The sequence below is a fragment of the Eubalaena glacialis genome, chromosome 3 (assembly GCF_028564815.1).
Source record: "Eubalaena glacialis isolate mEubGla1 chromosome 3, mEubGla1.1.hap2.+ XY, whole genome shotgun sequence".
Classification (NCBI taxonomy): domain Eukaryota; kingdom Metazoa; phylum Chordata; class Mammalia; order Artiodactyla; family Balaenidae; genus Eubalaena; species Eubalaena glacialis.
In genome coordinates, this window is record NC_083718.1 from 75962859 (window position 1) to 75977882 (window position 15024).

Genomic DNA, 15024 nt, shown 5'->3' on the forward strand with positions numbered 1-15024 from the left:
TTCAATTTATGAATTAGAGTGCCCAGTCCTAGATGTTAATCAGACCTTCAATCTTAATTCAGAGTTAACTCTTTGTCCTCCTACTTACTCAGTTTAGCTCCTGACTTGGGAAAGGAGCTTGACTGGTTTCTCTCTCTCTCTCTTTCTCTCTCCATACCTCCTCCCTCTCTCCTTAGCGTCTGTTTCCTTTTCACCTCACCTAGGCCAAAGTAGGAGAGAATAGGGAAGGGAGGGAGGATAGATAAGGAAGTAGAAAGTTCTTTGGCTGGGCAAATAACTTCCTGCTCTCTCAGCTTGGAGGTGACTGGCCAATTCTTTCTCCCATGGGCACTTCTGCGGACTTTTTAGAGGTGTTTTTTTGGGGGGACTGCTCTCCTCTATTCAAGGCAGATGCATCTTTCTTCCAGGAGTGCACTTGCACCTCTTTCCTCAACCCCTAAGAATCTAGATTCACCTCCAGCTTTTTGGTGCTTTTTTCAACCCCTCCTTATTGTACGGGAACCCATGCCAGCTCTCTGTCTTTCATGGACTATGGAAATACATACACACGTGGCTTTGCCCCAGCAACTTCTGTAGTGCAGAATCCCAAAACAGGCTCTTCCATCCTACAGCCACAATTCACCTGAGCTTTCTCAGGGGTGAGTCAGGCTTAGTTCCCTGTGTCTCCCTACTGTGGGCAACACATTTCAGACCTCTCTGGGTGAGTCCATGGGCATCTCCCTTATTAGGCTTGATGAGGAGAGGGTAAGCTTTCCAAAACTCCCCACTGTGAGTAAGAATTGTGATGGAGACTATTCACATGGCAAAGAAACCTTCACAAACCTTCTCTCTTCTCCATACTCTGACCCCTTTTTATCTCCTTGATGTGATTTCAGAGTCCAAAAGTCAGGGAACAGATCCTTAACCATTTCCTTTGTAAATTCTGGGTATGATGATCCGGCTTCAGAATTCCATGTCTCTTGTATCATGAAATATCACTTTTGACATCCTGTCACAAGTGCAATTGCTTAATTGTAAAAAATAAAAATAAAATTCTGCCTTCCTGCCTCATTCTCCCTGGACACACCCACCTGAGAAACGGCATTCTGTTGTGGGTCCCACATTGTAAACCAGATATAGAGAAATTGGAGATGTGCTCAGAAAAGCCAGGATGGGGACTTCCTGGTGGCACAGTGGTTGGGAATCCGCCCGCCAATGCAAGGGACACGGGTTCAAGCCCTGGTCCGGGAAGATCCCACATGCCGCGGAGCAACTAAGCCTGTGTGCCACAACTACTGAGCCTGTGCGCCTAGAGTCCGTATTCCACAACAAAAGAAGCCACCGCAATGAGAAGCCCGCGCACCCACGCTCGGCAACGAAGAGTAGCCCCCACTTGCCGCAACTAGAGAAAGCCCGCGCAGCAACGAAGACGCAACGCAGCCAAAAATAAATAAATTAAATAAATTAATTAAAAAAGAAAAAAAAAAGAACTCTGAATATTAAAAAAAGAAAGAAAAGCCAGGATGGAGAAGGAACTCAAAATTAGGAACAGTTGAAAACACTGAAACAAAGTCTATCTTTAAGAAAACTAAGCATAACCTAAGCAGTGTCTTTAAACATCTAAAGGCCTGACAAGAGGACCAGGAATTAGATCTGCTCTGTGTAACCCTAGGAGGCACAGTGAGTAGAAGCTATAACAAAATCATTTTGCTCATTATCCATAGGAAGAATTTTCTAATTACCAGAGCTATCCTGAGATAGAGTGGGCTGTCCTTGGGAGGTAATAAGGACCACATCCTCACAAAAAGTCAAGTGTGGCCACATGGCAGGAGAAGTTTAGAAGGTCTCAATAAGTGGTTTCTTGGTTGAACTAAACAGGCTTTAAATTCCTTTCAGATTTTTGAGAACCTCCACTTCAACTCAAAAGAAGTCCACCTTTAGTCTCAGGCTACATGTAGCGTCATATGTAACTTTTTTTCTAGACATTTTAAAATTTGCTCTCCTAGATTTGCTTTTAGGGTGCATTTTGTATTTTATTAATTCTAAGAAATAATTTTTTTCAAACTACATTTAACATCTTTGAAACCACGATGCATCTTATAATTGTTGTCTTGTCATAGTTTTCATTGCTTAAAGCAAGCATGAACATTAAAGTACTGGCATCAAAATTTAAGAATGGGTGTGAGCATATTGGGAGAAATTTCTAGAGATGAAGGTGAAATATTCATAGGTTGTGAGGAGAAGTGGAGTGAGTGGTGACGCAGACATGTTCAGCAACATTCCTGAAGTAGAAGTCAAAAGTAAGCTAACTCCAGATAATTGCAAAACCAGCCTAAAAGTCTGGCAACGGTAACTGTTACTCTTGTTAAGCCTTCTTTTAAGAAACGCTGCGTTACTAATGCTCTTCACAGGAAAGAGTATGTTACAAGAATGGGAAAACACAGACTTGGCTAAATCTGAGTGGAAAAGTGTTTCAGAAAAGTCAGACTCTGAAAGTGAAATAGTTTTAGGAATACCTTACCCAATTTATTTTCCTTATAGTGTCCTTTTTTATGAATATTTAGAGTGATTCTGATTTTTTAATTTTCTGTTTCTAATTAAGCCTAAAAGACATCGTGTGGCTACTTGGCCACAATTTCCTTTCTTAGTGTTCTCTTTAATGGTGCAACCTACAGTCAACGTCATTTTAGATTCAGTGAATTACAGTCATAATAACAATTTACTGCTTCTACCAAGTATGTTACTTGCATAATCTCTTCTAGCAGTTCTGTAAGGAAGTTACTATTATAATTATGCCTTGCAGATGAGGAAACACAACTTCAGAGACAGAGTATCTTGCCCAAGGCTATACAGCTGGTAAGTAGTAAAAGTGATGTTTGAACCCAAGTCTATTAACTGCTTAGCCAGGGTTCTTAATTTCTATACTCTGTCACCTCTAGGTCCAAAGCTGATTAGCTTGGCTATTACAACTTAACACGCTACATTAAGAGCATATTAACTGTAAAGAAAGGGGAGAGTGGTCATTTCCCACATCACTGTAATGAGATTGGCTCCTTTGAACTGAAAAAAGCTAACGTGTACTATACCAATTCTTCAGCCTCAGATGTTAGCTGAATCAGGGATGTACAGTTATATGAGGCCTCGTTATAATTAGAATGTCAAGCATTGAAACCAATTATCTTTGCAGGTGTAATGACTGGGGAGTAAACTAAACCAATATGGGCAAACTGTAGTACATGTTGGGAATTTGGTGAAGAACCAGGATGACATGGCTTGGAATAAGAGCTCTACTTGGCAGAAAGTTCTCATTTAATAAGGAAATATAGACAGGAGTACATTTCTCTTAGTTAACTGCAGACCAGCTAACAAGAATTCAGAAGACGGATGGGTTAGGATTACAAACAGGGATATTGACTCTGGAAGGACTGTACTGCTGGGCTGTTGCACAACACAAGGTTAGTAATGTCACCAAGATCCAACTGGGGGAATTCAATAGCAGATAAAGAGTCAAGGGGTTCTCTGGGTCTAATTAAGAAATATATAAGTATGATGCTGTGTTATCCTGACCAGGGTAAGAGAAACAAGCTCTCTCATGCATAATTTGAAAATATCTATTAAAATTAAAAAAGACTCACATTCCTTGATTCAGCAATTCTACTTAAGTCTAGGAGTTTATCCCACAGATATACTCAAATATGTGCATAAAGATATAGGTGTAAGAATATTAATTGCAGCATAATTTAAAACAGCAAAAGTTTAAAAATCATCTAAGAGCTCATCAGTAGGAACTGGCAAATGTCATCTCTCTGGTAAGTGATTTGTGAACCTCCACGCTGAGCTTAGTGCCCCTCCTCTGTGCTTTTAAGCACCTTAGCATCCCATGTCTTAAAACCTCTAGTAATGAAAAAGTCTGTTCATTTGTCTGTCTCTCTCTGTAAGGGTACTCTTATTTCCCTCTTTTGACAAATGACAGATCTTGAGCTCAGAAGGTGTGTGCAGCCCACTCCCCACCAACAGAGGTTGAGGCCAAAGTATATGTAAAGGCACAGAGGCATGAAAGAGGGTGGTGTGCTGGGGAAAGAGCAAGTGGTCAGTGTGACTGCTCTATATGTCATGATAGGGAGTTTGGACTTTAACCTAGAGGATTTGATTCACTCTTTTAGGGAAAAAGTCATAAGTGTAGAACCCAAAGAGCTGAGTTCCTTCTTTCCATAGAGTTAAGTCCAGATAAGAAACTTAGACTCAGGGAGGACAGAATGAGAGAGTAAAGCTGAGATCCAAATGAAACTTGCCAGAACCCTTTCTGCTCTCTGGTGGAGGACATTTGGGTTCCTTGCCTGATATCTGGTATGGACACCCACAGGTTTAGGGTCGAGGTCTGAGTCTGAGACACAGAAGTGATCAGAGAACCAGAGAGAAGCATTTTCCTCCCCAGGTTTCTCCAGCATTTTGTTGCTACCCTTGCTGCTTGGGAATGAGCCTGAGATTCTCCTTATGCAGCCTGGGCTAGCCCAGTGTTTCCCTAAATGCATGCTGGAACCTGAAACAGAAGCTGGATGAGGACTTTTTTTTTTCCCCAGAGGAGCATGGCCAGTAAGCTGCCTGTCTGATATCTCTTGATATTTCCTTAGTGCAGATGTTCCCGGGAGATCGTTAACAGGTATTGTAGGGGAAGATCAACGAGAGCTGGGGGGCTTAAAGACAGTGGAGACTAGAGGGCATAAAATTCACTCTTTCCCCTGCCACACACACATCATTCTAACCCATAAGTTCTTGCTCTTCCCCACTCCCCATATCCCTAGCCCTAAATGGAGGTATGTGGCAGGACAGGAAGAAAGACATTGTGGCTGCTAAAAAGGTGTGAATGAGGAGATACTGAAGAGATAAAACTCCCTTTTGAATGGCTATTTCACTCTTTTGCTCTCTTAAAAAATGATCAACTGAGTTTTTAAAATTAATTTTTATTGGAGTATAGTTGCTTTACAATGTTGTGTTAATTTCTGCCGTGCAGCAAAGTGAATCAGTTATACATATCAACTGATTTTTTTTTAATGACTCGATTCTTTGATTACCTAGACTCTTGATACTAATGTTAGTCACTTCCTATCTAGATCAGGGATGGCAGAAACTTCAGGGGCCACGGGAGTAGAGTGGGGTTAGCCAGGGGAGGTTTGCTGGGGGAGTGTTCTGAGAAGTGAGCTAAGCCTGCATTAGAAAGCTGGAAATCGGAACCACAAAGACCCTTGTAAACCAGAACCCCAGTACTGGATTATAGGGCCTGGACATACCTCCTCAGGGTTAAGCAAGTGTCCACTGAGATCAGTTTATTTGATTGCTCTTTTGTAATTTTAAATTAGCTTCTCCTCCAGTAAGGCTTATTGATGCCCTCAATAAGGAATGCTTCCAAATATCCGTCCCAAATATCCAGCAGGTTAAAGAACCTCTTAACAAGACTTTCATGTTCTGATCCCTTTCTACTTCCCCATGTTCGTCTCCTGCCACCTTCTGCCTAAAACACCCCCCACACACACACACACATGCATAAATACACATAATTCTCCAACCACTTTCAATTATTTGCAGCTCTACAAACACACCATGGTCTTTTATGTCTCTTTGCCTTTGCACCCTCAGCCTGCATGCCCTACCCCTCAATCTTTTCACATCTCTACTTGGTGAAATCTTGCTCTTCCTTCAAGATTCAGTTTCCTCCTCTGAATTCCCAGTGTTTCATAGAGCACTTATCACATTGCACTGTAATTTATGTGTGTACCCACCTGCCTCTCTCTTTTTTATAATTTCAGTGACTTTGCAGTAATAACATGGTGAAGATAATACTAAGAAGAAAAGGATGAAGGATGTTGATGTTATTCTGGTTAATTGTTCAAAAAGAAATGGGAAATTGCATTGTGACTGAATATGTATCAAGTAGAAGGATGGGAGGGTAGAGTTGTTATCAGTTCTAAGCCTTAGCAGTAAAGGTTAACTGATGAAGGGTAAGGACCCAATGAGAAATAAACCTCCTGGGAATAATTCACCAGACTTGCAGAAAACCAATAGTTTTAGTAGGCAGATGAGGGACTTATAAAAATTGAATTGTATGTTAGTGTTGGAATGGCTCTTAGGGAGGTAAGAACCTGCTAAAAACTAGAATTCAGCAATTTTGAGAATTTGTCTTAAACTTTCTTCAAAGAGATTTCTTGATGCTAATAGTACCTCTTGTTTAGTTAGGCTAAAGTGAGCATGGCCTGCCTGCTGCCACCAGAGCCCATCAGCCTGTCTAGCTATGTTGGTGCAGGAGGTGCATCTGGGTGAGTCTAACAGTATGCTGACCCTTGTAACCTGGAATGAAGGCCCATACAAGTCCCTTTCCCTCTCTAAAACTAGCCCAGGACTTTGAGGGTATACACTCATCAGAAACAGAACTGAAAGTCTTTTAAAATTTAACATTAAATTCATGATGAATAATTACAACTTGACCCTTAAACGTTCCAACGAGCTTAGTACCAAATAACCTTAAGTACCAAAAAATTGCCTGTGCTGAAATACATGTTGGGTGGATTTATATGAAAAGCTAAGGATGACTAAATTCAACTTCCAAACATATACCTCAAAGTAGTAAATAACAGGTTTCTCCTTCCTTAATGAAATCTGTGAGGGGAAGGAAGACATCAGAGGGAAGGCCTTGTGGTTACAAGGATGTGCTGTGTTAGATTGACATGGCAGCCACCACACTTTAGAAGCCACAGTAAGACAGAGGGATGCAAACAGAGATGGCTTTGTAGGGTCTCCACGTGATGGGAAGCTGGAGAGACCAGGGATGGATACGCCTGGAGAGGGGGCAGTAGCCACACCCTCCCTCAGCTCTCCACAGCAGTGGTCTCAGGGGTTCCCTGACTCACAGCAAAGTGGGAAGCGGGGGTCTCGAGTGTGTCCCTGGGCTCTGGGAAGGCCTGTGGCTCCTTTAATTCCAGGACCACCCGGCTGAGAAGGCCTTTGAGCAGCTGCATTTCTCGGAGCAGAAGGTCCACGTCGGGTTTTAGGGCTCCAGTGGTTTGTTCCAAGGGGGTCAGCGGAGCGCAGGCCGGTGGCCCAGCAGCGGGGCCTCCGCCCGCGGGGAACAGCAGCCCGGCTGAGGGGGCGTTAGGGACGGAGGTGACCGACGGGACCGATCTGGACAGCGGGGGCTTTCTGAAGGAAAGCGGCTTGTTACCGGGCGCCAAAGCCGCGGCCTGTGGGACCGGGACGGTGGTGGACGCCACGTCCAGGGGAGAACCTGTGAACGCAGCACAAAGAGAACCGCACGGCTGAAATCCTTCTCCCAAGGCCTGCGGCGTGAGGAGGGGGCAAGGGATGGGGGTGGGGGGGTGGGAGAGAAGCGCCGGGCCGGGGAGGGGAGTAAGGGGAATGAGGAGGGTGGGAACAGAGGTGGAGGGGAGGGAAGTGAAGGGGGAGGCGGGCGGAGATGGGGGATGGAGATGGAAGGCGCGGGGAGAAGGGGCGGGGCTGGGGAGACAGGCGTTCCAGAGGGGCGGAGGCGGGGCTACCCGCCCGGGTGGGCTTCCGAAAGGGCAGTCACTCACCCCGCCCCGGAAGCTGCAGCCAAGGGCTGCGTTTCCGGACGCTGCGGGTGGCGGTAGCAGCCTCGCACCAGTGCGATTCCAGCTCCTCGACCTCGGGCTCGGGGACGGTGTACTCGGCGCCCCAGTCGAAGCGGCGCACGGCGCGACTGTACTTGTAGAAGGCGAACTGCAGCGGCGTGTCGCGCTTCTGAGGGTGCAGGAGCGTCTCGCACCGCAAGACCACTCCGCCGAGGGCCGCGCCGCGAGCCTCCACCCGGCCCATCACCCTCAGCACCGGCGCCTGGAACAGCTCTGCGGAGAGGAGGCCCAGTGCCTAAGGATGCACTTTAGGCCGGCGCAAGGGTCGCAGGGAACCAGGTCCGGCTGGTCCACAGTCCCACGACCCCTCTCCCGGTTTCCCACAAGGGCCCGTAGCCGACCAGGGAGGAGGCTGTGTGTACACGTGGAGGGAGGAAAGTCTTTTGAAATGTGGGGAACGAGTCCACGAGGGAGGGGAGAGCTTGAAAGGAGGCGGGACCAGGTATGACGCTTCGTGTCACCTCCCGACTGACACCCAGCTCGGGTTCTCCAGCCTAGAAGGGGGTCGCTGCGCCTGCTTCGCAAGACGCTCAGGAGCAATTCCCTCGCCCCAGTCCCACAGTGATCCCATCTACTGCCGCTGTCTTTCTGGCTGGGGTTGCGGAGAGAGCTGCCCCCAATATGGGGGTCTCTACCCGGAGTAAGAAGCCGGATGTGTATCGGGGAGAAGGGACACCTGCCCCCACGCAGGCTACAGATCAAGTGCGACTTCACTGAGAAGGAGGAGAGGAGAATGTGTACTTGGTCCCGCAGAGAAATCCGCCATGTGCCAGCTACTGTAACCTCCGCCCCTCCTTTCCCCGCCTGGTTTCTGTCCCAGAATTTCCCAGGGCTCGTTTGCCTCCCTCCCCGGCCCCAAGTCTCCCCCACCTTGCACGGTCACGGCCACCTTGGCGGAGAACATGGGCGCGCTCTCCACCGGGATGCGCATGGTGCCCGAGCACTGGTAGCGCCCGCTATCACTGGCGCGCGCCTGGGGCACCGTGTAGTTGGCGCTGGAGTGGAAGTAGCGCACGGGTTGGCCATCGTGGTAGTAGTGAAGTTTGTAGACGACCTTGTCGTACCAACCGCGGCAGCGCATGACCAGCGGCTCGCCCTCGAACACCGCAGCATAGGGTACTTGCAGGATCAGCCAGTCTACGATAGTCAGCACAGACAGACTCCAAGAGAAAGTCCAGCCCTTGAGGTCTCCCATACTTCTCCGCCTCCCTGCTCCCCCATCCTCCCCCTTTCTCCTCACCAACTCCCTCCCCCTTTACTGGGCACCCCAGGAGCCTCAGAACAAGAAGCATCAGAAGGTGAGTGGGAAGGAAAGGGGAAGGCCAGCCTTTTATTAGGTACTAAGAAGACAAAGATGCCTGAGACTTGGTTCCAGCCTCAAAGAGTAATGCCTATCAGAATCCAGTTTAAACTCCTTTTTATGGTATCAGGGCCTTCCTGACCTGGCCCCTGCCTACCTTTTCAGCACCATCTCAGGATTCTCCCCTGCCCCATGTCTCCTTTTCTCTCTCCACCTTCCATTCCTAATACAGACTAAGTCCATACATACTGGACTGCTGGGAGAACTGGCCCTGCTCTGAGCCCAGAGGCTTTGTACCTGCCAAGAAGACCCCTTCACCTGCTGTAGTTGAGGCCTACTTATCCTGCAGATCTGGGCTTAGATCCTGTCTCCTTGAGAAAACTTACCTGACCCCACCCCCAGCCTTAGGCACCTCCCCCAGCACCCTTATTTACCTGATCACCATCATCATCATAGCCAACACTTACATAGCCCTAGTGTCTGCTAGATGCCACTTTAGGTGTTTTACATCGAGAAAGAATTCTGCAAGTGATAGCCACAATCTCTGTGCCACTCACAGTTCTGCAAGCAGTGACTACCGTCTATCATATTCAATATCTTATCTGTACTCGCTATCAATTTCCAAACAAGAAACCACAGAGTATGGATGTGAAGTATAAGTGCTAATCTGAACACTGAGTGATGATCTTTAAATTCTGAATACAAAATATAACCTACCAGGCTAAAATGACATAATATTCCCTGCAAAGTAGCCAATCCTGTGCCCTAATGAACAAATTACTGTTATTTCTTTTATCCTGTTTGGAAATCCTTTATCCCTCAGGGAATTAGTTTCTTAATTGACTCTTATGTACACATGTGTACATGTCTATAATAAAATTTTGCTGACGTGCTTTCTTCATCTGCTTTTTTCTTTGAAAACCTATCATAATTCATTTTTAATCTTCACAACAACCAAAGAAATAGATACTATCATTGGCCGTATTTTAGTGATGGGAGGCATGGAGAAGCATCACACTGTTCAAGCAGGAGTAATTCCCCCAGCTGCACGCAGCCTGCCCAGGGACCCTCACCTTTCCTGCTTTGCTTTGCCCTTTCTCTCCCTACCCAACCCCCCTCCTCAGAAGTTCTCTATTCAGTATACCAGGTCCTTGGAGCCTCTTCTCTTCTGAGCTACTAAATGAACAGAAATGTTTATTTAGTGTCCATTGTGGCAGGATGGTAAGGGACCTTTGGGGCCACGCAAGGCTTACTGCATCTCTCACATAGTGCCAAGCAGGTCCCTGCCTGCCCCCAGAGACTCAATATAACCCCCTCCTTCCTGCCCCAATGGGAGTGGCCCAGTGTCCTCCCCCACAGGAGGGCCACCACTACCAGAGGACATGTGTGCTGCCCCTCCCCCGTGCTCAAACACTCACCATTGGACACAGAGAGGTGGATGGGGTCACTGACAGGTGCTCCCCGTGTCTGGCATCGATACACCCCTGGTGTCTGCACCTCGATGCTCTTCTTGTGAGAGGGCAGGAGTAGGTGGCCCAAATACCAGAGAGTGCTGATGGGTCGGAGCTCCAGGAGCAGAGGGTGGTACCCATCACACCGCAAGGTTACCCTTTCCCCCTTGAAGATTGTGGTCCAGGGTGGGTGTAGAGACAATATGGGCTTCTCCAGAGTAGCTGGGAGGGTGGGGTATGGGAGGGGGCAATGTGAAAAAGAGAATCACGGTGAGGTGCCCAAAGATGAGGTCTGAGGTTGGGAAATCTCAGAAAACGCTAGCTTCCAGGACCCATCCCTGCGAGAGGAGAGACCTCATTGGGCTACAAACTAGTCTCTTGGTCAGCACCATTTCTAAGTGCCAGTGCCTACAGGCAAACTGAGTCACTGGGACTGAGGAGCCATGAGAAGAGTCACTACCCCAGAACAGCTAAGAAGTGGGGAGTACCCAAGCAGGTCACTTAGGATGGTTGGAGTGGAAGTTGTAGAAAATTTGGATGAGGGATGTGTAAGACTCACCAGCTTGCCCACTGCTTGGAACTGCAAAATAAGAAATAAAGAAGCAAGAAGAAGGAGAATGTTGGAGATGAGAGGAAAGAAAGGGACTCTCTTGACCATAGGAAAGATTCAACAAGTCTCAAGACCTGTTTTTCTTCTGCCTTTATTTCTCTCAGCTCTCAGAAAGCCCCTTCTTTTCCTCTCCAAAAATAGATAACGAATCGAGGATTGAATATTCCCCCAACACACACACACACACACACACAGAAATACCCTGGCCCCCACTCTTCCCCACACCCAAAGTCCTTATGCCACTGTTACCTCACTGAGGACTCACCCAGGAGCAGGAGGGCTGTCAGTTCCCACATGATGGATCTGCCAGCAGCAGCTGCAGACAATGGGAATGCACCGGCATGGGATGGGGGAAGAGAGAGAGAGAAGATGGCCAGTGCTGACCACTGAGTACTCGGAGACACTGCTGCTTCTCCCACCCATTTCTAATTCCTGAAGACGGTGGGCTGGAGAGAGCAGGAGACAGGCTGGATACGTGTCAACTCTCAGGTGTCCCAAGCACCAAACATCGTCCCACCTACAACCCCTGAAGCCGCCTCACATCTCAGGCCAGCCCCAACTCCTGTAGAGAAGGCCTGCTGAGCAGAGTCTGTGCCCTTTGCAGCCCACAAAAGCCACACAGAACCCCAGACTCTGGCAGGTGACCCTGCCACCTTCAGGCTCCCCTGAACATCCCACTCCCATCCCACCTCCCCCCCATCCTCCAGCAGGCTCCATAAGCCTCAATTGAGAAAGACATCTTCATGTCCTTGAGGTCCACCCAGGACGTTTATTCTGCTCACTTCCCGGTGACAGACATTGGCGTGAGGCCTAGTGAGGTTGACACTGGATTGCGTGCACCCAGAGTTCACATCCTCCCATGGGTGAATAGACAGAAAAGCATGACTCACCAACCACCTTCTCTGTCACTGTCTTACAGTGTCACAGTCAAGAATAGAAATGTTATGTTTCCCCTTTCTCCCTTCCTGGAACCTTAAACCTTCAGAAATTAGAAAACTCTTCTTTCCTACCCATCCCAATGATCTCACCCTATAGCATCTCCACTCACTTGTGCCTTCCTTCCTTCTCTCTGTCCCCAACCATGCCCCAGTTCTAATAGTTCTTACCTGTGTTAGAGAAGTCACTGCATCAGCCCCTTAGAAGCTTCTCAGAACCGTCCTCCCAACTCTACTGCTTGTGCTTTCCAAGCCATGTGATCATACCCTGAGCAATGGGGAACCTGAATTCTCCTGTAAATACTTAATGAATTTTCCAACCTGATAGTATGTCTCCTTGGACCGTCTTCTGTCCTCACCCGTGGCTGTTTAATACTGGGGCATCTCCTTCCCTTGGAGCTCTGGCAGGAAGGAGATCGATTTTCAGACCCTGTCAACTCTCTTAAAGACAGTCCCTTTCCCTCTTCCTTGCTGATGCCCAAAGCGTCCCTCGGAGAATTCCCTCATAATTTCTCTTAATGTGCTAGTCCTTGTTGAAATGCAGGTGCCCCTTAGGGAAATGTGATTGGTCCTTTAAATTAAGCTGGTCACTTAGGATCCTGTTTTGAGAGCATGTTTTGATAAAAGAGAGATAGAGTCATATGGGTCTGAACAGTAGGGAGGTAATTGATAAGGTGCTCAGGAGTGGGGGAGGGAGAGAACTAGATACAAGGAACAGAGATTATAAACTGTCTGCTTTGGGAGGGCCCAGGCTAGGCAGTGCCCCCAGCTTCCCCACTTCCTGCCTGATGCCTCATCCGGGGCCTGTGTGGGCCTTCCCACATCATCCACAACCTGCCCCCAAGGTCTGACCTCTGCACCAGGTCACCACCTCTATGATAAGAATGTAATGCACCCATCAGCTGTCCCTTAGTCTACACAAGCCGACTCTGTTTTGGCTTCTTATCACTCAGAAGACAGATCTCAGCCTCTTCACTTGATTCCATAAGAAACTTTTTTTTTTTTTAAGTCATTGGAGGTGATTCATGTATTTAGGCAGTTGAGCTGGGTTTTTTAAAAAATATTTATTTATTTATTTGGCTGCGCCGGGTCTTAGTTGCAGCACGCAGGATCTTTTTTTTTTTTTTTTTTTTTTGAGTTGTGGTTTGCAGGATCTTTTTAGTTGCAGCACGTGGGATCTAGTTCCCTGACCAGGGATCAACCCGGGCCCTCAGCATTGGGAGCACGGAGTCTTAACCACTGGACCACCAGGGAAGTCCCTCCATAAGAGACTTGATTACACTCAAAATTTGTGAGGTGTCCGATCTTCCCTGAAAATTTCTAGAATCACCCATAGGGTTCATATCATACAGTGCTCAAATTTTGGCTTGAAGAATGTCCCACCCACACTTCTGTATTCTAGGCTTTCTTCTAAATTTTTCCCAAATTGGATCTTTTTCTCCATCCAGGACTTTTCCCTGCAGAATTTCTAATTCTTCACGCCTTTACTATGCAGAGAAATTTAACAGTTATCATTTGTTAGCTGAGCAATTGTTTGAAGCCTATCATGACATAATTTCTGGACAAGATATGCCATCATCTGATAAGAATTCTGAGGAACAAGACATTTTCAGTGATGATAATGGGATATTGCTGCTGTTGCTATTGATGATGACACCAGCTTACTTTCAGTGAGTGCTGCAGCCGTGAGCATGTCGCCTGCACCACGCCAAGTGCTTCACAGATGTTACTTTATTTAATCCCCATGAGGGCCCTCTAAGGAAGGATTATTATTATCTCCATTTTACATGTGTGGAAACTGTGGTGATAGAACTGGAATTTGAATAGAAATCTGTCTCACTCTAAAATCTGCTCTGTGTCTCATGCTCACTGCAGACTGTCATCACTAGTCTTTTCAAGTCTCCTCTCGTTTTATTATGATTTTTTGCCTTCATTCACATTACCATTCTCTCCCCCACATGAGCACCCACTATATAATGTTTACAATCCTTTATACATGCACATACTTACGCTTGAGAAATATTTTGTATTATTAATTTACATAAATGTATTGTGTTTTAGATATTATTTTCTCTTTTAGAACAAAAGCCAGGGTTTAGAGGAATTTACCTCTTTTTTTTTTTTCCTTCCTCGACGATTGAGCTGAGACATCTCACCTCATCTTTTCCAGCCCTTGAACTGGGATTTACATCATTGACTCCCCTGGTTCTCAGGCCTTCGGATTCAGACTGAATTATCCTCTCCTAGGTCTCCAGTTTGCAGATGGCAGATCATGGGACTTCTCAGCCTCCATAATCTCGTGAGTCAATTCCTCATACAGAACTTTCTCTCTCTCTCTCTCGCCCAGCCCCTGACAACCACCATTCTACTCTTTGCTTCTACAAGTTTGGCTATTTCAGATTCCACACATAATGAGATCATGCAATATTTGTCTTTCTGTGTCTGGCTTATTTCACTTGGCATAATGTCTTCCAAGTTCATCCATACTGTTGTGAATGGCAGGATTTTCTTTTTTTTATGGCTGAATAATATTCCATTCTGTGTATAATAGATATATATAATACATACAATATATAGTGTATATAATATAATATATATACACATATATCACATTTTCTTTATCCATTCATTTGTTGACATTTAGGTTGTGTTCACATCTTGGCTATGGTAAATAATGCTGCAATGAACATGGGAATGCAGATGTCTCTTTGAGATACTGATTTCACTTCCTTTAGATATATATCCAGAAGTGGGATTACTGTTCATTAGGCAGTTCTATTTTTAATTTTTTGAGTAATCTCCATACTGTTTTCCATAGCGGCTGCACCAATTTGCATTCCCGCCAACAGTGCACAAGTGTTCCGTTTTTTCCACAGCCTTGCCAACACTTGTTATCTTTTGTCTTTTTGATAACAGCCATTCTGACAGGTGTGGGGTGATATCTTATTGTGGTTTTAATTTGCATTTCCCTGATGATTAGTGACATAGAGCACCTTTTTATAATATATACCCATTGGCCATCTGTATGTCATTTTTTGAGAAATGTCTATTCAGATTCTTTGCCCATTTTTTAATCCGGTTATTGGTT

The 15024-nt window shown here is 46.2% G+C and overlaps 1 protein-coding gene across 3 annotated transcripts; it reads right to left on the reverse strand.

Moving 5' to 3' along the window:
- Positions 1–6839: 6839 nt before the first annotated feature.
- FCRLB (Fc receptor like B) lies at positions 6840–11297 on the reverse strand. 3 transcript variants are annotated; one of them, XM_061185802.1, is made up of 6 exons: positions 11267–11297; positions 10951–10971; positions 10359–10613; positions 8511–8777; positions 7563–7853; positions 6840–7255 (listed from the first exon to the last, which is right to left on the reverse strand). In XM_061185802.1, the coding sequence occupies exons 1-6, from the start codon at positions 11295–11297 to the stop codon at positions 6840–6842; spliced, it is 1281 nt and encodes a 426-aa protein (XP_061041785.1). The 3 variants fall into 3 exon arrangements, with proteins under 3 accessions (XP_061041785.1, XP_061041786.1, XP_061041787.1); XM_061185803.1 differs by having other exon boundaries at positions 7049–7255; positions 7563–7708; XM_061185804.1 differs by lacking the exon at positions 10951–10971 and having other exon boundaries at positions 7049–7255; positions 7563–7708.
- Between the last annotated feature and the right edge of the window lie 3727 nt (positions 11298–15024).

Bases quoted from the DNA above. Each gene is read 5' to 3' on its own strand.
- FCRLB (XM_061185802.1), bottom strand. From the start codon at position 11,297: ATGTGGGAACTGACAGCCCTCCTGCTCCTGG. The intron at 10,972-11,266 runs GTGAGTCCTCAG...CTTATTTTGCAG, and splicing joins GACAGCCCTCCTGCTCCTGG to TTCCAAGCAGTGGGCAAGCT. The intron at 7,854-8,510 runs GTGGGGGAGACT...TCCTCTCCGCAG, and splicing joins GGTGGCCGTGACCGTGCAAG to AGCTGTTCCAGGCGCCGGTG.